The 21,674-nt window shown below is 40.8% G+C and overlaps 1 protein-coding gene across 1 annotated transcript in view; it reads left to right on the top strand.

The window, feature by feature from the left end:
- zmp:0000000660 (arf-GAP with Rho-GAP domain, ANK repeat and PH domain-containing protein 2) overlaps positions 1 to 21,674 on the top strand; it is a 209,934-nt gene that overhangs the window by 37,077 nt on the left and 151,183 nt on the right. Inside the window, 2 exon segments of the mRNA XM_034676822.1 lie at positions 18,373 to 18,416; positions 18,418 to 18,567. Of these exon segments, the coding sequence (XP_034532713.1) occupies positions 18,373 to 18,416; positions 18,418 to 18,567 (194 nt within the window).

Here is a 21,674-nt window from a genome sequence, read left to right as displayed (position 1 = left end):
GCTTTTCCTTCCAAAAACATTTTACCAGTAACTGTAAAGCCGACCAATTCAGCTGCTCTGCACTTAAATGACATCAAAAGACTACTTTTATAAAAGAGGCGCTGGATGTTTTCTCTTGTTACATATATTTACCATGTACTTGTTGAAAAACACGACAAACACTGGGTGGATAAGAAAGCGTTTCTTCTTGCAGGCTAGATGAAATGTTCATACATTGGTGCTAAGGGAAGTCTCAAAGGCAGTAATGACCCCATGTCCCTGTCTGAACCTTTGTTATGAAGCCAGCCTAAAGGGGCAGAACGTGTAAGAAATCTCCCTGGAACTGTCCTTTAATAGTCTCGTTTATCCCCCCTCACTTCATCCCTCTGTCAGACAAAAGAGTTGTCTCTTCTTATCGTCTTCGGGCTGGAAGCTTTGTCTGTGTCGGCCTTAATGAGAGGGGAAAGAGACACTTTCCACTCCTTACCTCCTGCCTGCTTGATGGCAGTCTATTAGGTGGCTCAGGTCAAACTGCTCGTTCACTAATCGAGGGTTTGTTTCTGAGGTCAGATGTCTGCTGATCTTTGATTCGTGTGGATGAGTGAGATCGGAGAAACTGAGATTTGCGTGGTTATGAGCGTTGAGAACCTTTGACTTCTTCTTTTGTAGAATACAATGAGAATATCTGAGAACATGTTGAACTGAAAAGGTCTTTATCGACCAGATCTTTGAAACCTCAGTGCAAGTTGTTGACATATTGATATCTGTCAGGCTTGGGAAAGATTGATCAATATTTGACCTGCTTATTATATATACTGATCATGTCCTTATTGTTTCTAATGAGTGCAACTACTCATTTATTACTCAATGTTTTGCTACTATTCAGCCAGAGGTCTTTCTTTATAAAAGTGCAGTTTGGCAGTGGTTTACTTACGCTTACTCCAACTCTTTTTATACAACATAATTTAATTCAAACGTACTGAATGACACGTTTCACAAAAGTAAAACTCACACTGAATATGAGTATAAAAAAAACATATAAACTTATCCAAAAGATGCAGAAAAAACAGCTTAATGGTAGAAATTTGTTTAATCTTTTACCGCAATTTTTCACTGTAGTGAATTCATTCTATACAAGCTGGTTTGACTTAAAGGTGACATATCACGCTTTTTTCATCAATATATATTGGTCTAAGAGGTCCCCAAAACATGTCTTTAAAGTTTATGCTCAAAAAAACACTTTGAAATCAGATTTTGGCATGCCTGAAAAGCCCTCTTCTTCAGTCCTCCTCAGAACACTCTGTTTTCCCTCTGACCACGCCCCCTCAGGAAGCGGATTTGCCCTCGGCTCTCCGGCACGTTGATCTAATGTTTACATGTTGGCTGAATATACACGGCTGCCCAGAGATCGCGTTACTTCAACCCTCCGAATCTGATCCAGAATCTGATCCTGACGGAGATGCGCCTGTAGCAGGACCTTTCTGAAGGATTGGTCACAGATTTAGTGTTTCTTGTTGTTTTATTTATCAGTATGTCGACATGTGTCTTGTTACACAGTTACGAACATGTAGCTATGTGGCTATGCTAACTAGCGCTAGCACTTATCCATGATAAATAAAAATCATCCACTAGATCTTCAAATCTGCAGACGTGGGGAGTAAAACCGACCTTTGTGTTTATTAAGACAGCCTACAACTAGCATGCCTCCCTCCTAAGCTCCTTGTTAGCACACGTGTGTGCAGGGAATGAAAAACGGAGGAGGGATTCAGTATTATTTTATACAGTCTATGGGCTGAACAAGCTCCGAGCTCTGACTCCGTGACAGACCGGATATTGTTGTTACGTAACAAAAACACGGAAGTCTGAAACGGCTCGTTTTAGACACATTTACAGAAAGGTGTAGAAATCAAAACAGGGGCAGAATGGATTTTTTTCATTCTCGGGGGGTTTGTAGACATGCCAGGGACACATATTTCAGGTAAAGAACCATTAAAAAGTCAATTTTGCATATGTCACCTTTAAATGTAATGACTTAAAGGCACTATGAGGAGGTTTTAACTGGCTGAGAAACAGACTGAAACTGATACTGATGCCTCTAAAAAAACATACAAAAATGACAAAAGCAATAAAGTACAAAAAGAAAAACTTAATCATCTGCTAACATGTTAGATACAACACAAGCTTTACATGGAGAGGGAGTAGGGTGGTGATAGGAACCAACAGTTGAGCCACCTGAGAGCGGTGAGACTGAACCCAAAACTGAGTGCCAAAAAACCCCAAAACAAGGCTAAAAGATGCTAAAAATACCTAAATGATAAAATAAAGATTCTTAGGCACTTTTCACTGTAAACAAAGTAATTTTACCTGCATGAATTTAGAAATACTGCAGTTGTAATATTAAATTGCATTTTTAGGTGTGGAATGGAGCCAATATAAAGAAGCCCTTGTACATGCTGAGTATGGAAAGGTGCCTTTGACAATCAACATGGGAGTGGACTGAAATTAAAACTTCTACTCTTACTATAATCAAAATATTAGCTGTTTAAAGGCACTGTAAGGAGTTTTCATGTAGTGTTGCAAACGCATGCTTTTTTTGGGGGGGGGAGCAAATCAATGAATGATAGTAATAATAATAATATATTTTATTTATATAGCGCTTTTCAAAAAACTCAAAGACACTTCACAAATAACACACATTAAAATACAGAATAAAAGAAACAAAATAGAAACAGTGGATATAAAAACATTATCAGTTAAAAGCAGTTCTGAAAAGGTGTGTTTTGAGCTGGGATTTGAATGTTTGAGTTGCGTATGTGTTTGGGGAGGGAGTTCCAGAGGGTGGGGTCAGCAATGGAGTAAGCCCTGTCACCCCAGGTTTGGTGCTTGGTCCTACAGGGTGGGGAGAGGAGGTTTTCATTGGAGGAGCAGAGACAACGGGAGGGGTTGTGAGGGTGAAGCAGGTCAGTGAGATAGGAGGGGGCCAGGTGATGGAGGGCTTTGTAGGTCAGGAGGAGGAGATTGAAGTGAATGCGTTGGGTTTTAATTTCAGTGAGGCAGACGGTGTACAGATCTTTTTAATACTACTCTACTTTGTTCAAAACAACTTTTTGCAGTATGCAGAGTGATGATGTAATGCATTGATTTTGTAGCTCTGTAATATTGTAAACTGTAACCTAACTATTAAACTTTGCTGTCAGTTAGCTTACAAAAGTTGGCCAGATGTTCGATGTTGGTTCGATGTTACCTGTCACAGCCCAAGCATCAACATTAAACCACTGTTGCCAACTTAGTGACTTTGTCGCTATATTTAGCGAGTTTTTAGACCCATCTAGCGACTCTTTTTTTAAAAAGCGACAAATCTAGCGACTTTTGGAGACTGACGTGAAAGCATGTATAGTTCTAACTCTACTCAACGGGCAGTGGATGCTGCTGTGAGTCCCTCCTAGTTGCATTCAGAGCAGGAGGCGTTCTCCCCCTGCATCCAGACTGCAAATGTATCACGCATGTACGAAGACACAGCTGTCAGATCCTGCCTACTGTCTCTTTTTGGTGCATTTAGATAGTTAATGTAGATTGTATACAATAAATATCTTGAAAATGTTATGGTTGAACATTTTTATTTTCCACTTAGAATTGTTGTAGGTTCCTAAGTGTAATTATGAACATATTGAGGGTGTTTTTAAACCTCTTTTTGTCTCTCCCTCGACGTTACAAGTCTCTCTGACAGCGACTATTACAATTCAGATAATGCAAATTAAGTGATGACGTCATTTAGCGACTTCTAGCAGCTTTTAGGACAGCCAATAGCTACTTTCCTCAGTGAGGAGTTGGCAACACTGCATTAAATCCTACTCATAGCCGTTTTGCTCTTTTACTGAGCAAAGCCCTGGTTGTGGAGTTCCTACATCTAAAACAGTACTTCAACAGAAAACGTGCGTCTTATTCCTGCTCCAGTATAAGCCATGAGTACGAAACAATACGTCAAAAGAAAATTATCCAAAGAAAGAAAAACACCCTGCTGTTGGCTAACTAACTTCTCACTGTCAAACTTTACCAGTAGAGTTCTTAACAAACATACATCCGGGTGAGTGCTGACGACCCACTCTACTTTTTTCATGGAAAATCCTACCCAAAAGAAAAAGGCGCTAAAATTCAGTGAAAAGTAATACCCGGTCTTTCCATGATAATCTCACTTTACTGCGTAGGGAATGAAAAGGCATCAAAGAGCAGGACTATTTCTAAATCAGTGAAAAACTCCTCACAGTGCTTTGTGACAAGGTAGTAATTTCTAAGAGCTTAAAGGTAAGTCCCTACACAGCTCTTTGTACTGTATATAGTATGGGAGGTTTAAGGTTATACTCACTCTGATAAGGCTGGAACTGTACAACATTACTGTGTTTAGTTAGCTTTGTTGCACTGCTCTTGGAATAAGAGAAGTTAAAAACCTCAGGTAGAAACTTACTGGTGCATTAGTTTAACTGTAATGCAGCAATGAACTTCCTTTTTAAACTTAGTTTCCACTGTCTTCACACAGAGCACCAATGACCCCCTCTCTCTCCCACATCAGTACATCATCATATCCACGACTGCCAGCTTTTTTTGGTCCGTTTATGAGGTGCAGCTTCTCAGCTGCGTCATTCATCACACTGTCTGCGAGCTAATCGTCAAACGTCACGCTCAGCCATCCTGACGAGAAGGCTGTCTGATTTTGGGATGCCCTCTGACCCCTTGGGATGGGTGGGAAGCCTCTCACTGAGGTGGCTGCTGCTGTCAGAAAGAAAGAGTTGGAAGGAGAAGAGAGAGAAAGAGAGACAGAGAGACAGAGAGAGAGAGGGGGAGAAGTAGGAGAAAACTTGGCCTCATCACCTCATGCATCTTTAAACAGGCCCACTCGCCTCGTGGCGGAGAGTCATCAATCTTAGGGGGAAACACACGAGAAAGAGAGAGACGTGAAGAGACAGAGGGAAAGAAGGAGTGGGTTAGTGAAGTGGAGGTGAGGATGGGGTGAGAAAATGGTGGAGTGATGGTCAGGGTGGTGTGCGAGAGAGCCCAAGGCATCCGGGAGGGACATTTTAAAGAAGGGAAAGGAGAAACAAGGGCTTAAACGAAGGGATGGAGAGAGGAAGACACGCAATCTGTGTTTGGAAAAAAAAAGTAACAGAGAGGTAGAGACGGCAGGGGGAGATGAAAAGGGCAGAGTGAAGATGGAGAGAGGGGAAAAAAAGGAGGGGAGGCCGGAGTGAGTGAATAATTGAAGGCCACCGGAGAGAGTGTGCACACAGCTGTCGGCTGATTCTCCACTTGGTCCGCAGGTGGCCTCTTCCCTCAGGTACTGTCAGCTTGAGAGAGGAGAGATGGAAGGAGGAAGGAAGGCAGGCAGGAAAGCAAGGGGAGAGAAGAACAAGAAGAAAAAAAAAAAGAGGGGAAGGAGGGAGGGAATGATGCGGAGAGTTGTGGCAGCGATGTGGGGAGAAGAAAGCGAGAGGAAAGGAGAGTTTGGCAGGAAGAGACCAGGCAGAGGTTGATGGAAAACGTTGTGGACAAGAAGGTGTGGAGGGGATGCAGACAAATACGCTACAAGAGAGGAGATGGTCTAAGAAATGTTGATGATTTGTATTCTGATGCTTTCCACAAGCCTGTTGGTTTTGTTCGAGATGACAGGAAGGAGGGTGTGAAAGAGACGTAGAGAATAAGTAGGGGGAACAAGAAAATGTTTGGGAAGAAAATAATGGCAGAAGTATAAACTCAGGAGGACACGGAGTGGGAGGAAAGCTGCATAAACAGTTGTGCATATTTCCCTTGACATAATTTCACGTTTTAACACCCTGTAGATGGTTTTTGTTTCCTTTTATCCTTAAGCCTTCATTTATCGATTTCTTTGGTCACATCGGAACTATAGAGTAATAAGTCAGCATACCTTAATAGTGCTTTAGAGAGAACAAATTCATGTATAGTTGCCTGGTAATATATTAAAAAAACTATATTCTATTTTGGAGGCCTATTTTTGTCCATTTAAAGAAAAATAAGTTATTTTTAGCTTTGATTTGGTCTCCACCAACACATTAGGGACATTTTACTGTATTCTGTATGGCTAAAAACTCTGCTGTTTCACTAGCAAATGGCTAGTGGTTTCATGTTTATTTTTTATCCTTACATTTTTTTTCACTATCAGTGACTAATGGGGGGAAATGAGACTAAGCAAAAAACAATGGCTTTAATACCAAAACAGTGAGCTGAATGTTAAAGCATTTGTATTTTTTTTCCAGTGGTTATTCCTCGTTCTTTAATAAAAACAAAAACACTGGATCACACATTCAGAGGGTAAACATTCTCAAATTGGTTTGACGAGTATGATAACATAAGCAGAACTAGCACCACCACTCTTCAGTCCTCCTTGCAGATGAACTTTTGCATGCCTGTGCTAATCAAACATTGCTCTGGTTTAAAGGTGACATATCATGCAAAATTGACTTTTTAATGGTTCTCTACCTGAAATATGTGTCCCTGGCATGTCTACAAACCCCCCGAGAATGAAAAAAATCCATTCTGCCCCTGTTTTGATTTCTCCACCTTTCTGTAAATGTGTGTGAAACGGGCCGTTTCAGACTTCCGTGTTTTTGTTACGTAACAACAATATCCGGTCTGTCACGGAGTCAGAGCTCGGAGCTTGTTCAGCCCATAGACTGTATAAAATAATACTGAATCCCTCCCCCGTTTTTCATTACCTGCACATATGTGTGGTAACAAGGAGCTTAGGAGGGAGGCATGCTAGTTGAAGGCTGTCTTAATAAACACAAAGGTCGGTTTTACTCCCCACGTCTGCAGATTTGAAGATCTAGTGGATGATTTTTATTTACCATGGATAAGTGCTAGCGCTAGTTAGCATAGCCACATAGCTACATGTTCATAACTGTAGCTGTAGCTGTGTACCAAGACACACGTCGACATACTGACAAATAAAACAACAAGAAACACTAAATCTGTGACCAATCCTTCATAAAAGGTCCTGCTGCCTTTCTGGCAGAGGTCGGTTTTACTCCCCACGTCTGCAGATTTGAAGATCTAGTGGATGATTTTTATTTATCATGGGTAAGTGCTAGCGCTAGTTAGCATAGCCACATAGCTACATGTTCGTAGCTGTGTACCAAGACACACGTCTACATACTGATAGGCGCCTCTCCGTCAGGATCAGATTCTGGATCAGATTCAGAGGGTTGAAGTAACGCGATCTCTGAGCAGCCGTGTATATTCAGCCAACATGTAAACATTAGATCAACGTGCTGGAGAGCCGAGGCACATCCACTTCCTGAGGGGGCGTGATCAGAGGGAAAACAGAGTGTTCTGAAGAGGACTGAAGAAGAGGACTTTTCAGGCATGCCAAAATCTGATTTCAAAGGGTTTTTTTGAGCATAAACTTTAAAGACATGTTTTGGGGACCTCTTAGACCAATATATATTGATGAAAAAAGCGTGATATGTCACCTTTAATGCTTAAATGCCAGTTAAACCAGATACACTTCATTTCCTAATCTAAATACTGCCAAACCGCACCGCATTATGAGATGCCATTTGTTACGTAGTTGAGCATTATAGCAGATGCAATTACCAAGCTGGTGGCATTGCTACAGCTTGACAATATATGACCAGTACTTGGAGCCTATAATTAGTTTGGTTTAGTTTAGTTTATTTATTATTCATCGTGTCATGCACCGAAAAGGTGCCCAGCCCATATGGACTTACAAGACACTACTAAAACAAAACAAAATAGGAGGAACAACATAAGAAAAAAAGAAGAAAGAAGAGCAGTTACAATACTGCACATGTCCAGCAATGACCTAAAGTAATTAAAAAGCACAGTGGTACACTTCAGACATTTGACAGTGACAACAGCTAAATTAGACATAGAGTGTGCTCCTTCGCTGCTGAACAACGTTTAACACAAACTGAGCAAACTGGAACACTTTGTGTGTAAACAGGAACTGAAGTCTATCTTCATCATGACATACAAAACAAATCAGGACAGTGTTCTGATATTTTGTTGAAAAGGAGGCACCTGAGATCATGATATGATGGACAGTAGAATAAAAAGTGCATTTCATTTTCAACTTCCTCCAGATCACACAAGGAACATTTTAATGAAAATATCACTAATTTGTTAAATTGATTTGTAATACTGGTGCTGACTAGCAAGGGTGATGACGTTTAATAGTTTAGTTGACCAATCACACACATCCTATCCCAGTACTTGATTCTGATTGGTCAAAACCCGCTTACAAATGGACAGAAAAAGTCTACAAATGCTACTCCAGGGACAACCTGATCATATGTGTCATGTCAAATCGGTCTGCGTAAAGTATTCTGGCACATTTCCCCTCCTGCCTGTTGACACTGTGGCAAAAACATTAGTTTTCTTCTCAGGCTGGTCCTAACAGTCAGGAAAAATGACAGTGACCGGACACAGATTTATAATGCTGCTCACTATACATTATCCCTTACATAAATACAGCTTGACCATGAAATGCTTTTATTGTCAAGATTAGCTTCTTTGCTGATGTTTAACATATTTATGAAGGCAAAAGAGCCTGAACAGAGGTCCCAGCTGCCAAGTTTGCAAAATTTCTTCTCTCAATATTTGGTACAAAAGCACTCCCTAACTTAATTAGGATTTAATGGATGCCAGTTTATAACTGTGCATATTTTTTTAGGTTTCAAATAATTGAACACGCCCATAAATTTGATAAATGAACATGTTAGCGTATTGTTAATCAGACTATGCAATATAATTGAATGGATCTAAAGGACCTATATATATTTGTCTTGTTACATATTCGCTGACATATATTGTGAATATGTGGTAGGTTAAACATTACCGGGCAGTAATATAAGTGTTTAAGTCTGCTATACATGTATGTGTGAGTATTGGCATGAGAGAAAACAAAGCAAACAGCCACAATCCCTCTGCTTTGTGTATTTTCCTCTCTTCCTTTCTTTTATTCCTGTTTATGGAGACTGTGTGGGCATCTTCTAAGATCTCTGCTGAGCGCTGAGTGGACCTGGCTCTCATCTCCTCCACTTTCAATGAGGATTATCTTCCTCTCTCTCCGTCTCTCTCTCCATGTGCAGTGCAATAGTCTTTCCACACATGGCTGTGCATACATCCCTTAACAAGCGGTGGAGCTAGATGCGGCTTTCCTGTTTGAAGTGTAGGAGAGTATAGCTGTGCGTTCTTTTTATATGCATGCCGAGGTGAGGCCATGTTTGCACACAGAGCGGAAATACTTTTGGCAAGCGCGCTGGGGGTTCATATGCGAGACTGTGTGCACAAACAAACAAAAACTCAATCATATGCAAGACACATCCGTGCACACACGAGTCAGATGCACATATGCTACAGAAACACACGGGAGCATAGGCATGCCACGGTCTCGCTGCATCTCTCAAGTTTCTCTCCATCCACCTACCTCCTTCCTCGCTCCAGCCTCAACTCCTGCCCTCGGATTGACAGCCCGGGCGAAGGGGAGAGCGCAGGGGAGCGAGGAAGGGCCCTGAATAAATGAACAGGCAAATAAGTGCGGCGCAGGACAGGTAATGGAACTCAGAAAAGCAGGGTGGGAACGGAACAGTAAAGGCTGGTGATGTAAAGAGCAGTCAATAATTGAGTAGGACATTTATTATTTATCACAGCTCTTTGTAAATTCATAAGAATCTGGGGGTAAGAGGGGCAGCCAGACCAAAGCTGAGCTTCCCCCAAAAGCTTCCTGTACCCACCAGGAAGTGGGTACAGTATTTGGGAGCTCAGGGGGTTGGGAGTGTGTAGGAATTGGATGGTGAAAACTTTTCTTGACAGGGAGGGATGTTGGTGGATAAGTCTGATGTAAGGTTTAAGATGAGCAAGTGACTGCAAATACTGACAATGGGAGGACGTCACAACAAGGAAGTTAACTGAAATAATATAAAGACAATATCAGGCTGATGGAGTGATGTGTCAATGTGAACATTTCCCTTATCTTAATATTTTGTACAGAGTTGTTCTGATATAAATAGTTACACCGATCTAGATGTCAATGCGATAAGGTCAGTTTGATTGGATATGATGTGATACGATTCAATGTGATACGATACAATTAGGGATGGGTACCGAATTTGGTACTTTTATAGGTACTGACCGAATTCCGTCGGTACTACCGAGTTCCGATTCACGTAAAATCAAAGGGTACCATGTTTCAGTACCTAGACGAATCCTTGTGACTGTGAGGGAGTTGAAGAATAGTCAGAGGCTGATCGGGTGGACGTCTCTGCTCTCTGCTCTGCTCTCTGCAGCTGACGTGTGCGTGCACTCACTGCGAGGCAGAACTGCAGGTGGATTAAAGTTTAGATTTCATTTACAGTCTATGGTTGAGACGGACTCTCTCACTCTGACTACCTGCCCTGTTTATAACCGTTCCTGTGCGCATGAATGCCCAACAAGTAAGTTTTGTGTCCTGTTCTTATAGAGAGACGGAGAACTGACTTTTTCCCGTCTGCAGGCGTTCACGTGTGTTCATGATAAACTCCTGAAAGAGCAATTAGACGCCACGAGCACGTGTCAGCTTATATATCTAATCACCTATATAATCCTGTTTCTGTTCATTTCATGTTAAATGAAATAAATACTTTAAATTTAAAAAAAATTGAGATTTTATTATTAAACAAATTAAAATTTATTACCACATAAACACACGCAGGAGTACCGAAAATTGGTACCGTTGAGTACCGGTACCGATTCCTAGGTACCGGGTATCGGTTCAAATGTGAAAGGTACCCATCCCTAGATACAATGGGATACGATTCAATGTGATTTTATTCAATGTGATACGATTCAATGTGATACGATACAGTGTGATACGATATGGTGTGATACGATATGATGTGATACAATATGATGTGATACGAATTGATAGGTTACGATGTGATAGGATAAGATACGGTGCGATGGGATACGATACGGTGTGATACGATACGGTGTGATACGATACGGTGTGATACGATACGGTGTGATACGATACGGTGTGATACGATACGGTGTGATACGATATGATGTGATACGATACGGTGTGATACGATATGATGTGATACGATATGATGTGATACGAATTGATAGGTTACGATGTGATACGAATTGATAGGTTACGATGCGATAGGATAAGATACGGTGCGATGGGATACGATACAATGAGATACGATACGATGTGATATAATACGATGTGATACGATATGATGTGATATGAAGCGACACGTTGGATACATTACGGTGCGATACGGTACGATACGGTGCGATACGGTGCGATACGATGTGATACCAATTGATAAGGTACGATGTGATAGGATACGATACCATGTGATACAATAAGGTGTGATACGGTGCGATACGATACAGTGCGATGCAATATGGTGTGATACGATACGGTTTGATTTGATATGATATGATAGGGTAGGATGTAGTACGATGTGATAGGATACGGTAAGATACGATGTGATACAATGCGATAAGATACGGTGCGATACGATACGGTGTGATACGATATGATGTGATATGATACGGTGCGATACGATACGGTGTGATACGATATGATGTGATATGATACGGTGCGATACGATACGGTGTGATACGATATGATGTGATATGATAGAGTACGATAAGATATGAAGTGATAGGATACGATAAGATATGATACGGTACGATAAGATACGGTGCGATACGATACGGTGTGATATGATAGGGTACGATAAGATACGGTACGATAAGATACGGTGTGATACGATATGATGTGATATGATAGGGTACGATAAGATACGATGTGATAGGATACGATAAGATATGAAACGGTGCGATAAGATACGGTGCGCCCCTGAACTTGGATTGTCAATACATACTTTCATTTAAACACTCATTGACTATTGCACCTCCCTTTTTTTCTCTCCTCAGCATGTCTGTCCTCAATCCCCTTCAGTTAGTGCAGAACGCAGCAGCTGGACTATGAACAAGGTCAAACAAACAGGCTCACATCACCCCTTCACTGGCTCCCCGTCACTTATAGAATCCAGTTTAAAATTCTTTCACTTACTTACAGATCCCTACACAGTCAGGCTCCAGAATATTTGTCAGAGCTCCTTCACCCCTACCAGGCAACTCACCCACTCAGGTCAAACATGTTGCATTTACTGTTTCACGTACACACCTCAGCCCTCGTAAAGACAGAGCTTTCCAGGCCCTGGACGCTTGAATTTTCTGCCTGTATTTAAGGTTTTCTGCCTTTTAAGACAAATTAGGATACTTGTAAACCTAAGTTCCACATGTCCCAATTTCACTCTGCAATGACCTGTTAAAAACCTTTCTGGGGCCTTGCATAAATCAACTAGGAAAAAACGCTGAAGGACAGTCAAACTTAATCCCAGTAGACCTGAGGGTAATTAAACTGGATCTAAGAAACGCTCAAACCAAACAGGCTTGAATTAAGGGATAACACTGACACATAAGGCAGCATGATGAGCCACTCATTAACAAAGATAAGTGTGAAATGTACCCTCTGGGAACCGTTATTTTCATTATCAATCTGCTTATTTATTCTTGAGTTATCATTTAGTAATGTTGTCTATGAAATGCCAGAAAGCAGCAATTGTGATTTTTTTCCATAGTCCATGGGGAAGTTATCAAAAGTCTTTTTTCTAAGGAAGTGATCCAAAATCTGTCACATTGGTATGACAGTAGGGCATTACATCGTAATTTTTCAATATTGCTCGAACAATCATTTTCTTATCAAGAAAGTTATCAACTTGTGATTGACTGACCCATTGATTAACTAACTTATTGCAGTTCAAGCAGACCCTTGAAGACCTTTTTCTTTTTTTTCTAATTTAGTTTTTTCAAAAATGCAAGTACACAGAGACATAAGACAAAACAATAACAGACATAGGAAAGATAAGATACAATATAATAGGAGACACCACAACACTGGACACAACACTGGTGGGGGGTTACATGATAATTCATAACCAATTCATGATGGGTGAGTTCAGGTATACAACAAAACATCTAGGAGGCTGAATAGCAGTTATACCAGCAGCAGGTAGACAACAATACGGAAGAGTGTCCTCGCAGAGGACCATGAACACAGATAAATACAGTACAAAGCTCTTAACCCAGACCTTTCCTGACAAGGTCCCAGAGCCCACTCAGACCTCGGTCAAAGTCTTTTAAGAGACCAGCAGCTCTCTCCATGAAGACCTTAAAGTTCTAGGGTGATACGATTAGTTTCCTTTGGTTTCAAAAATAGATTGCATCTACTCAATAATTCCTTGTATACTGATAATATTGCCAAATAATTATTATGTTAAAGAATGTTTCAGTCATTTTTCCTTTGTTATATTTCTCATATATTAAAGGTGACATATCATGCAAAATTGACTTTTTAATGGTTTTCTACCTGAAATATGTTTCCCTGGCATGTCTACAAACCCCCCGAGAATGAAAAAAATCCATTCTGCCCCCGTTTTGATTTCTCCACCTTTCTGTAAATGTGTGTGAAACGAGCCGTTTCAGACTTCAGTGTTTTTGTTACGTAACAACAATATCCGGTCTGTCACGGAGTCAGAGCTCAGAGCTTGTTCAGCCCATAGACTGTATAAAATAATACTGAATCCCTCCTCCGTTTTTCATTACCTGCACAAATGTGTGCTTACAAGGAGCTTAGGAGGGAGGCATGCTAGTTGTAGGCTGTCTTAATAAACACAAAGGTCGGTTTTACTCCCCACGTCTGCAGATTTGAAGATCTAGTGGATGATTTTTATTTATCATGGATAAGTGCTAGCGCTAGTTAGCATAGCTACATAGCTACATGTCGTAGCTGTAGCTGTGTACCAAGACACACGTCGACATACTGACAAATAAAACAACAAGAAACACTAAATCTGTGACCAATCCTTCAGAAAAGGTCCTGCTGCCTTTCTGACAAAGGTCGGTTTTACTCTCCACGTCTGCAGATTTGAAGATGTAGTGGATGATTTTTATTTATCATGGATAAGTGCTAGCGCTAGTTAGCATAGCCACATAGCTACATGTTCGTAGCTGTGTACCAAGACACACGTCTACATACTGATAAATAAAACAACACTAAATCTGTGACCAATCCTTCAGAAAGGTCCTGCTACAGGCGCCTCTCCGTCAGGATCAGATTCTGGATCAGATTCAGAGGGTTGAAGTAACGTGATCTCTGAGCAGCCGAGTATATTCAGCCAACATGTAAACATTAGATCAACGTGCTGGAGAGCCGAGGCACATCCACTTCCTGAGGGGGCGTGGTCAGAGAGAAAACAGAGTGTTCTGAGGAGGACTGAAGAAGAGGGCTTTTCAGGCAGACCAAAATCTGATTTCAAAGTGTTTTTTTGAGCATAAACTTTAAAGACAAGTTTTGGGGACTTCTTAGACCAATATATATTGATGAAAAAAGTGTGATATGTCACCTATAATATTTTTAGAAAATCGGTTTCTAATCCCAAAATGTGACAGTTACATTCAAATAAAACAAGTAATCATGGCAGTCCTTACTCCTTTGGCTAAAATGGTTTGATCAACCAGTTTGTCTTCTTCTTTCAATGTCAAAGACAGACAGTGTCTCGATTTGGTTTTTATTGTCTTGATTTGTACTTTTGCATTACCCAGTGTTTCCCCAAAGAAGGGAAATTGTCGTCCATATTGGTCCCTTTACTCCATCCACATTTACGTTTCCAGGATCATATAGTGGTGGCAGCAGCATTGAAGAAAACTGGAGGATAATGACATGTTTAGTCCCTGTTATTTAGAGGTCTTCGAGGTCTTCCTTGGCTACAAGGTAAACATGTGTAAATGTTGCTTTGTCATCTGCCTAAGAAGATGTCCAATGAATCTCTTTGTCACTGGTCCAGTACATGGAGTTCTTTTTTGCTTTGAGCAAGACAAAGAGTCTCTCCCAGCTCAAAGCCTTTTTGTTCTTTTGATGAGCTGTGGGAAAATAGAGAAGATTCTGGAGGTCAATAACGTATCACAAAGGCATTATTCTCTCTGTTCTCAAATTGGCAAGCGTCATCAGTACAAATTCTCAACCTCCTACTACCATTTCCCTATGTGTCCTTAGCCTACACAGCTAATGTTAAAATTGATTTGGGAGACATGAGTGGTGTGTTGATGGTCCTTCTTCTTTTGGGAGAGAACTGGCTCATGATAAGCATAACATTGGAGGTATAATGTAACAGTGAATTGAGATGCTGAATATTTCAAGAAAAACACAGGAATCATTGGGAAATACAGAGTTGGAATTGTCTGGTTTTCTCATACGATTTCCATGTTTGCTTAAATCCATTGGTATCAAAAACTGGCACAATTTTAGAAAAAAGAAAAAAATTTTAGACACTGAGTCAATGGCTGAACAGGTTTGGATGGATGGATCTCAGATTTCCAGGTTGGATGGCTTAGTTGTAATATAGGTTTACAGTGATTTTGGTTTTCATTCCTTGTCTCTCTGTCTTTTACTAAACAGTTACCACAGCGGGTGCTGCTTTGGACCTGTGATGTGCGCATTCGTGCTTGTATTTACAATCCTTTAGTATCTTGTGTTTCTGCTTTGTTGGCTTTGATAGCACAGTGTCTTGGGTGGTGAGGGAATGGGCTTTACAGCGCCAGCTTCATGTCTTCTTTTATGTCTGTTTGAAAAGGGAAGGAGGAAAATAACTGAGCCGCCTTTTGAGTGTGTCTCTTTGAATGTAAACGTTGGATAGAACATGATGCGTGGCACCATTTGAACAGTTCAGCTGTGCGGTAATCCAGGGTGATTACACAAAGAAGCTTGAGATTCAGTGTCCTACTCAAGGACAAGTTTTGTTGGGAGATACTAGACATGTGTAGGGCAAGTAAGAGGAAAGCCATGAAAGAGATGATCCAACCATCTGTTTAAGCTTACACTTGGCCCCGCTGGCTAGACACGCTTTTAGTTTCTCCATGTACATTGGGCTGTCCAGTTGAGATTCTGAGTTTGGTTTTGTGCCTTTTCAAAACCAAAACTAGAGCAAAAAAGTAAGGAATGTACATTAAATTGAAGTTTGTTTGCTCAAACATAATCTGCAAACTTTAGTAAACATGGCTGACTAGCTTACTGCTAGCTGTATTTACCTAGTGTTATTTCCAGTGACAAGGATTAGCATTTTATGTAACTATCTTCATTAGTCTTCAGGGTTGTAGTTTACTTTAAAACCCCCCACAGTGTATATATATTTTATTTATTTTTTTCTTAGAATTTCTTTAATTGTAATTGTCTTTAATTTATATTTTTGGCCTTTTTGCCTTTATTTGATATGACAGCTGAAGACCAATCAGAATGGAGGATTGGAGATTAGCTATGATTGGTCCATCATAACGGGAACGAGGGAACTAGCTAGTTAGTTCTAGCAAATTACTACTATCTAGTTACTATCTTTACACTGCAAGTAAAAAGAACAGTGTTGTTTCATATGTCCTACACATGGAATAACCATAGACTGTATAAATAATGGACGTAGTATCCGTGACGTCACCTGTCTGTTCCTGAGTGCTGTTTTGAAGCCAATCGACGGCGGCAGCCATATTGGAAATGAGGAACTCAGCCAGGCATAGTGTGACGTAAAGAGGCGGGCTTCGAGCCTCCTAGCCAACAGCTATGTGTTCCCGTCCCGGAGTCAAGTCAATCATGTCCCTATTTCAGTCAGACAACTCACGTTTACGTAAGATAAGTTTATTGCAGCATACAGTTTTGTGTTTGGCGTATGGGCTCCGAACCTCATTACTCCTCGTAGATTATTTAAATGCAGACATTTAGGAGTAATGAGATAGGACTAACCCCCCTCTGAGCCCGCAGGTGGATGCCGGGGAGGAGGTGGATACAAAGTTTTCACACAGCACTGAGCAGGACAGCAGGAGCACTTGCAGCTTAAATAGACCGCCAATGAGAGGATGTTGAGATCAGCTGATAGAGGATGATGACATGTCAGTATGAATGAGCGCAGCTGGAGTTGTCTGCCTGAACTAGCTTGCAGGCACTCCATTTGGGCAAAAACTCGTAATCTTAATATCTTCTGATCCGTCGCGTCAGAAAAAAATTCACCCCCCGTACAGTGTGTGCCGATAGAGAAATTAGCTTCTTAGAGCCAAGCCGTTTTTTGAAACAGGCTGTAAACATGTTTATTAATGCTGCAAAGAGCGTCTTTTTTTAAATTGGTGTCTATGTGGTTTCCGGTGTTTTGCAGTCAGCCTCAAGTGGATTCTCGATGAATTGCAGTTTATAACACTTCCGCATGGGCTTCATAGTTTGAGACCGGAGGTTGCAGCTTGGGAACAACACAAGATGATGCTAACATTTGCCAGGATATTAACTAAAGCCTTAGCTAGTAAACATACTATCATGTTAGAATCCTATTATTAATTTAGCTTTCAAGTAGTATTTCTTATTGTGTTTTTTTCCCCACTTTTCCCATCAAAAACCCCGATTGACAATTTGTGGAGTTAACAATAGCTTTGTTAGCTAGCTACCAAGCAAGCTACAGCGAAAGAAATTCTACCAGCGACGTTTATAATTTCAGCTTGGTAGAGTGGATGGTTGTTGGCTAGATGTGAGAACCATGCTTCTATATAAATAAGATAATTCATTGTTTTAAAATTGCCAACAAATCTGCCACATTTTACAAAACTGTATTTATGCTGTTATAGAACTTAAAGTATGATGAGGACAGCTGCACACTTTTATCACACCAATCAAAGTTATAACACCTTTACAGCTAAAATAAACATCTCTGTGCGAACAGAATTCACACCTGTCTCTGACTTTTTCCTTAATTTGTTCCTGAGGTTTAGTAAAACTTGCAAATTCACAGAACTGTGGCTGAGTGTCATCAGAAACTCTTTCTCCAGCTATATCTTTAATTAGGTAGTTTGTTGGAGTCTCGCCAAATTTAGCCTGAGGCTTGCAAATCTCAGTGTGGCAGCTATCTATATCTCTTGTGCTAGACTTTGCACTTTTCAGCTTTGCAGGATATTCTTTTTCTAGGGGCTAAGTTAATTTTTACCAATCATAGCTCATACTGTGTTTCAATTACTTATCCTGAAGACCAGAATGTTCTGTATCAGTATGAAATGAGGCGTTAGGAGCCAAAAAGCCAGTGTTATGCAGTAAAAAATGATGAATTAACGCTATGGTTCAAAGACTTTAAGATGCCCTGATATCTCTTTGTGCAGTTCTCTTTTCTGGTCCGCTCCTTCTTTCATTCTCTTCCACACGTTCACAGTTGTACCCACACGCACTATCCATCTCTCTTTTCCTCCGTTTCTGTCTCTCACTCATGCACGTGTCCACAGGGGAGCGCCAGGAGTGGATGGAAACTCTTCAGACGGCCACGCGCCCCCCCCGCCTGCGGCTCCCAGAAGCGCTCCGACAGCCTCCCCCGCCCCTCCTCTGCAAACAAGCGGGGCTTGCTGGAGCTCCGTGGTTACAAAGGCAGAGTGCTGGTGTCCCTGGTGGGGAGTAAAGTCAGGCTCTGCAAAACAGAACAGGTACTTCTAACACCGCTGGGACATCCTCTCTACAGAATGACAGCTTCCTGTTGGAAGAAAGTGGGATAATAATCAGAGAGCACTTGAAGCAGATGAGGCAGAGATGGAGATATTCATGAAAGATATTGAGAAGTTCATGAATGTGTAATGGAAAAGTAAATATATTTAAAAATACTTCACATATTGTGCTCTATTTTAGGTTGCTACGAGCAGGATAGCACACAGGAATGACTGGGGGTAGACAACTTACTGATGCAGCTGTGAATATCAAACTCACATGTACAACTATAAACTTTCAGAATATTCTCATTAAGATCAGAGGGGGAAAAGGACGTTCATTATTAATGATTATTACATGACTGAGTTAAATACTTAATTCTGATAAGTTAATAACAGCATTTTGAGGTCTGTTTTCTAATAGCAGACACTTGCTGTGAAGATAAGATGGATACAGCTCTATTGCAAACCAAATGCATTCATATCAATCCACAGAAAAAGTCTAGTAAATTTGACGTCTGGATATTTATTCGTTGGGTGAAAAAAAGTGTCTAAAAGGCAGACAAAAAACCTAAAAAAATTTGAGGTGATTGATATATAAAAACTCTAGAATATTATAGGGAAGTTAACAGAATTGAAGATGGCAAACAAAGATAACACGCTCAGGGATTTGTGTAGGATATGACAGTTTTTAATATCTGGTGAATGTCAATGAAAATATCACAAACTGACAGTGCCGAGGAAGAAAAACTCAATCAGAAAGCTACAGAGTTAGCCTTTGCTTTAGGTGGTGCTCTAACTGTAGAATCTAATGGAGTATTTTTTCTACCGGAAGAACTTAAGATACTTTGAAATCCCAGATTTATTTAGTGTAAGGATTTATCTCTTAAGCCTGATTTATACTTCTGCGTTGAATCGACTGCGTAGCCCACGCCGTAGATCTGCGTAGTTCCTTACCTACGCAGAGGCCTACGCACATAGCCGAAGCACACCTCCTCCAAAATTATAATAATAATAATAATAATTAAAATAATACTTTATTTATAGCACTTTTCAATACAAGTAACAATTTGCTTTACAGTGGGCAATAAAAACAAGAAGAAGTGCAAAGCAAAATGAAATAGAACCTAAAAAAACATTCAAACGTATAATGCAGACCCTTAAAATCAGAGCAAAAATGAAATTAAATCACACAATAAAAGCTTTCCTGTAAACATGTGTCTTGAGTAATGACATAAAACACGGGACTGACTCTGTAAGTCTGATCTCCTCTGGCAGGCTCTTCCAGAGTGAAGGAGCCCTGACTGAAAACGCCCTGTCCCCTTTGGTTTTCAGTCGGGTCCTTGGAACAACTAACAGAGAACTGCCAGAGGATCTCAGACTGCGACTAGGTTTGTAGGGGGATAAAGGCTCAGAGATACAGCATATAGAGGGGCAAGTCCATGTAGTGCTTTAATCTTAAAAGTAACTACATATAATAACTACATGGTCCAATCGACGTGGACCGCAAACCCTGTGATTGCAAGCAGAAAACGTAGCGGGGCCAGAAACAGGTGACCTGACTATCAGAGAGATCACACTGCCCCTCAAGCGTTCTGGCTGAGTATTGCTGCGCGACACGGACACAACAGTGCACAAGTTGGGGCGCTGGTGGCCTAGCGGTCTAAGTGCCCCACGTATCGAGGCCATAGTCCTCGTCGCAGAGGTCGCCGATTCAACTCCCAGCCGTTCGACCATTTGCTGCATGTCCTACCCCACTCTCTACTCTCCACGTTTCTTGTCTCTCTTCAGCTGTCCTATCAATAAAGGTGAAAAAGCCCCAAAATAGAACTTATATAAAAAAAACAACAACACACAAGTATGTAGTGCTCATGTCTGCATCAGCCCCTGTTGCTGGGGGCGACACAGAAGTATAAACCAGCCTTTAGGCAAATACAAGTATAATTGTCAGGATAATATTCAGTGAACAGGTTGTCCACTATGTATGGAATAATGTATAGTGAGCAGGTTATGTGTAATAGAATCCTGACAGGGCGAGACAAAACCCGATACAATGCATCATTTTGAACCACTTGTAAGTCATTCATAAAAGTGTTGCTGAGACAGGGGAATAGAGAATTGCAATAATCCAGTCGAGATGAAACAAAGGAAGCCTGCGTTTTGCATAATTACTACTTCACGGGTGAGTTATAATGATTGAAGAGAGTTTCCATCTTTGCCCGGTTCACAATCCAGCCCTGCTCCTCTCATCAACTTTAAAAGTAGTTCAGCACAACCCAGTCAGGCAGTAGCTCTCTGACAGTGGCCTTTCTGCTCTCTGTGCCAATTCACCCTTTGTTCAGCTCAAATTTTCCTGCCCTGAAGAGACACTTCCAAGTATCATGCCGATGCCTCTCTGGTCGGACCAAGTGCCCCTTTGGTTCAACTGTTTGATGTTTTTTGGCCAAAAGTCTTCCCTAATTGGCTAAAATGCCCCTCCAGTTCAACCTGCTGTGACCTATAGAGGAAATATAAACCCTAACAGTGACTCGTTTGCTAGGGTAACCTTTTTTATCTTTAATATAGTTTAGATATTGTGACTTTGAGTTCCTGTTACTGTAACCCTCAGTCCTTCTCTTCCCACAAGGCACCTTTTTAGTGTCTCATTATTCCACGGCTGTGGCCCCAGCTTGAGGATAAATTTCACACAAGCAGCTAAGTAGAAAAGTTGTCTTTTTAGTTTCATCCACTCGGCTTTTGAGTTTGTTCTTACATTTTGGTATTTGTTCATTTGTTACTTCATTGTAGAACGGCAAATGGCCTCGGTTTGCTGTTCGGAGAATGCATGTGTTCTGTGTTCTGTTTTTGTTGACAGAGCAATCTGTGGGTTTATTTGTGGGTTTGAGTATCTTAAGAATGCAAGCACATAGGCACTTTGTGGTTTTAGCAAACCTCTCTGTGACAGTAGTTTTGAGGATGGATGTCAACAGTTCAACACGTGGTTTTTGACTTATTTTAACTAATTCTAAATGTTGTTTCCTGGGGATTTCATCTGCTCTATGTTTAATACTTATTTCTTTTGAGTGACACTGTTGCCATCAGCACTGCAGAAAATTGAAGCAGCATATTAC

Source organism: Notolabrus celidotus, chromosome 23, assembly GCF_009762535.1.
Source record: "Notolabrus celidotus isolate fNotCel1 chromosome 23, fNotCel1.pri, whole genome shotgun sequence".
In the NCBI taxonomy this organism is placed as follows: Eukaryota; Metazoa; Chordata; class Actinopteri; order Labriformes; family Labridae; genus Notolabrus; species Notolabrus celidotus.
Note: the sequence above shows the minus strand (reverse complement) of the source record. Positions and strands in the feature narration are given on the sequence as shown.